Source organism: Ascochyta rabiei, chromosome 14 (genome assembly GCF_004011695.2).
Source record: "Ascochyta rabiei chromosome 14, complete sequence".
Classification (NCBI taxonomy): Eukaryota; Fungi; Ascomycota; class Dothideomycetes; order Pleosporales; family Didymellaceae; genus Ascochyta; species Ascochyta rabiei.
The window spans coordinates 376,400-380,191 of NC_082418.1; the positions used below are offsets into that span (position 1 = coordinate 376,400).

The following is a 3,792-nucleotide window of genomic DNA, read 5'->3' on the forward strand; positions in this document are numbered from 1 at the left end:
GTAACGCTTACCCCTAACTAGTGCTAGAGGGACTTCAGATAAGACAGAAACTGCACGCTGCAGAAGAGGGGTTTAGATAAAAACTATAATCTAAAATATTTGCGTTGCTAGCAATAGCAACTAGGGAGCTACTTCTGCGGCGGAGGCCTTAATTTCGGAAGCCTGCTTAGCCACCTACGCGAGGGTGCTGGGGTTAAGCTGTTAGCTATAGGTTTGTGAACCTAGTAGGTTACCTATCTTTTAACTCTAGTAACTAATTAGCTTACAGCAAAAAATCCAGTTTACCCTACAAGTTTACCCCAAGTTTGTCGTAAACTTGTATTTGCACGCCAAGAGGGTAGCGTCGTTTTCGTCTCATCTAACTCGGAACAGACTGTCTAGTAGGGCCCCCTAACTAGTCTTACGCTACCCTGCTGACTTATTAACGGAAACAGCTATCTGTTACGGAAAAACCGATCATCTAAACCCCTCCAATGGTCGCCCCTCCGTAAATTTATGGCCTGGTCCGTGAACCTTGGAATATATTAAGGCTACCTAGAGTCAGAGACTTCGAGATCTTTGGTTGCACAGTGGGGCGAGCTCGGCCAAAAAGAGAGGCTGAGGTCAAGCAGGCTTACGTAATTCCGTGCCTACAGCCTGATCTCGGCGATGCGAACGATTTATACTATTACTACCGCCAGCTCGTCACAGCCAGCCAAATTCAACATACTCTCTCAACAGCTACCACGCGTTTCCTCCAACCATGGCAGTTTTCAACGACCTTGCAACCGAGCTACAAGAGGCTATCTGGGAGCTAGTGCTCCTAGTCTCTCGTGGTGTGCACTGGATTGAAGTTGAAGGCATCCCACAGGATCTAGAATTTATACGCAGCAGCATTCGCATAACAAAATGGTACAAGTTTGATCGCATGCCTGAGACGCACTCAGACGTTATGTGGAGCCGCCGGCTGAACCCCGAGTTTGACAGACGCGCCAATGCAACTTAGAAGGAGTTAAGCCCTTTCTTTCGCGATCTTATCACTACTGTGCCGGCTGTGTTCAGACAGTCAGAGTCGAATGAAAGTGGAGAACCGGAAGACGACCTGGCTGATGAGATAGCCAACACAAACCGCTGCAGGCAACTGTCAACATATTACCAGATTACAACACTGCTCTTGCTTTGCTGGCTATTACGGTCTATCGCGCAGTGTTATATTCAAAACAATCGCAAATACAGCTGGCCTATCTAGCGTAGCATGGGCTCGCTCTACCAGCCGCGCCTAATAGGCGTCTGGGAGGCCCAGTACAGCGGCGACAAGAAACCACCAGTTTTAAGGAGCCTTAAGATTTAGCAGTTGCTTCAGCCTCAGATTTATGCGCTTGACCTTGTTGTCTTCCAGCTGCATAATAGTAAAGGCCAGGCAACGTTACTGCTTAAGCATGCACCCTAGTAATACTGGATTAAGCAAGCTACGCATAGGACTACCTTTGCATGTTTTAACTGCGCAGGTCTAGAATAGCATCCGTCCTGGGGTACTGTTGGCGGACGAGGCGAGCTGCGTCCTGGAAACATTCAGGCGTTTGTTAGGGAAATGCAGATAGGACACTTCCTGTTGACACTGTACTGGCTAATTAACAGTGTGCCGCGCCTAGACTGGAAACGTGACTACCCAGCTGTTGTGGAGAAAATCTTTGCAGATTGCATTGCTGACTATAAGAGCGGCGTTGTGGAGCACCTTAACACGCACTGGAATTTAGGACCTGGGGCTTATAGAGCGTTGTTAGCACTAAGCAGACCACCACCTTAGCCAGGAGTTTGAGGCTAGTGGACGCTGGTACTACATTGTCTTTGTTGTATTCAGCCAATTCTTAGAAGAAGAAAGAGATTAACTAGACAAAGCAGGGCTAGGCTGGAGTGGGCTGTTCCTAGGCAGCGCGGTTATATGGCCTGAGGCAATTAGAGAGCCTGTACAGCTTGCTCACGACGTTTGTGGAGATGGTTCTAAGAATCTGGGGACGTACAAAAGCTTTTCATACATTCTAAGTTGGGAACCAATTAGCTAAAGCAGGGCAAGTCAGAAAATCGACTATATCGGTAACAATGATTAAAACTAGAAATCCTCCTTTTCGCGTGAGGCAGTATAACCTTTAGAGTAGTAAAGAACCCAAGGGAAGAGAACTTGCGGTGGCTTGCATCACAGCCGTGCGCATGAGTTAGGCATGTCGCGTTCTTTGGGATGACCAATGAGGGGCAGGTGGCTTGAGCACTTTGAAGGTAGTTATACTGGCAAGATAGTAGGGTCAACGCCGCTTCTCTAAGAGGTTGTACAATACGCAGCCCTAATTCCGGTCGCCATCTGGTAGAGACGGTAACAGAGAGATCAAGAACGGCTTGAAACATAGGTCATTGATGTTGTAGAGCCCGGGGTCGATCACAGCTGAATCCTTCCTCAATAAAGCCATGGCGAGCAATATCGCCGTATACTGAAGACCATTGCCTGTAGACCATTGCTTAGAGTTAGTTGCTCAGTGTCTCTGCTTGTGTACTATTGGCATTATATGTATAATAATTGGGCATGTCCTTCACATACGACCATAGGACGTTGAAAACAAGGCTTCCCGTTCGCTCAGCCCTATTTAAGCAACGTACCGGCGGATTAGTAGTTAGGTGGGTGACCACTAGCGAATACCCGCTGTTGTATGTTTTTGAGTTACTTTTTTGACGTCCTGTTCGTCTAGAACCTGGACTGCATCGTATCGCTCCGTTGGATTCAATTGTTCAAGCTACCTTTTCAAAGAAGTACGACTCCTCGCATCCATACGCCAACGCACCAACACCTCCGTAGCTCTTCTGCGGTCCAATGCAATCACCAGCAAAGGGTTTCACGTTCTGAGATGGCCCCGTTCGTAATCGGACGAATGTTCGAGATCGCGGCGGCGAACTCGATGTTTCGATACACCGTGCAGCCGCGCAAGGCAACTTGGGTAAGCTCTCCCGCTTATTGGATGCTGGACATGACAACAATGCTCGCTGCCAAAGCGAAGATCATGCATTCAATTGTGCTATCATAGCAAATCAGACTGAAGCCGTACAACTAGTTGTCTCGCACGAAGCCGAACCAACTCTGCGCGCCCTAGGAGGTTCAGATGGTAGGGAAGGAGATGATGCTGTGCTTTGTGCCGCACGATTTGACTGAGTCGAAATGACGAAGGCACCGATCGCAAGCGGAGTTGAGATACATTCCAAGACATTAGCTTTTGCGGCAGCCAGCAGGGACATTAACATGCTTCGATTACTTCTAGGGACTACGGGCAACGGTTTCGCGGACATGCCCAGACTACAAGCGATTGAAAGAACCCTGCCTGCGGCCGTTCATACCTGGTCTTTGGAGAAAATTCGATTTTTAGTGGACAAGCTCAGATACGACATTACCATGATTGCTACCAACAAGTTACGTGTTCTCAACTTAGCGCTTTTGGCTGTTTATAATCAAGAAGATGCCCACGATCAACTGATAGAAATTGAATCTGGATAAAACTAGAGTGTTGTCATGCTGACGTTTCGACTATTGGCATCCGCCGGAGCGTCAGTTAACGCTAACGAAAATTTTATGGCACGCACGCCACTAAACTTCGCTCTCCAACTAGAGGATATGCCTCCAGGCCTGGTGGATGACCTGCTGGTACAAGGTGCCAAAGTCAATGTACCGGATTGGATGTGGCGTACCGCTTTCTTTCATCTCTTGACCCGCTTTGGTGCCACAGTAGAGACTGTGAGTCACTCGAGCGTTTCGGCGGAAAGCTGGATGTCATG

At 48.2% G+C, this 3,792-nt stretch overlaps 1 protein-coding gene across 1 annotated transcript, besides 2 other annotated features; it reads left to right on the top strand.

Moving 5' to 3' along the window:
- Positions 1–106: part of a dispersed repeat that runs on past the window's edge.
- Positions 102–473: a dispersed repeat.
- A 2,400-nt stretch (positions 474–2,873) lies between these two features.
- Positions 2,874–3,116, top strand: EKO05_0008062 (uncharacterized protein; the record flags this gene model as incomplete). The annotated part of the gene is made up of 2 exons (XM_059637192.1): positions 2,874–2,963; positions 3,078–3,116. 2 exons carry the CDS (start codon positions 2,874–2,876, stop codon positions 3,114–3,116), a joined length of 129 nt encoding a protein of 42 aa, XP_059493175.1.
- Positions 3,117–3,792: the final 676 nt, after the last annotated feature.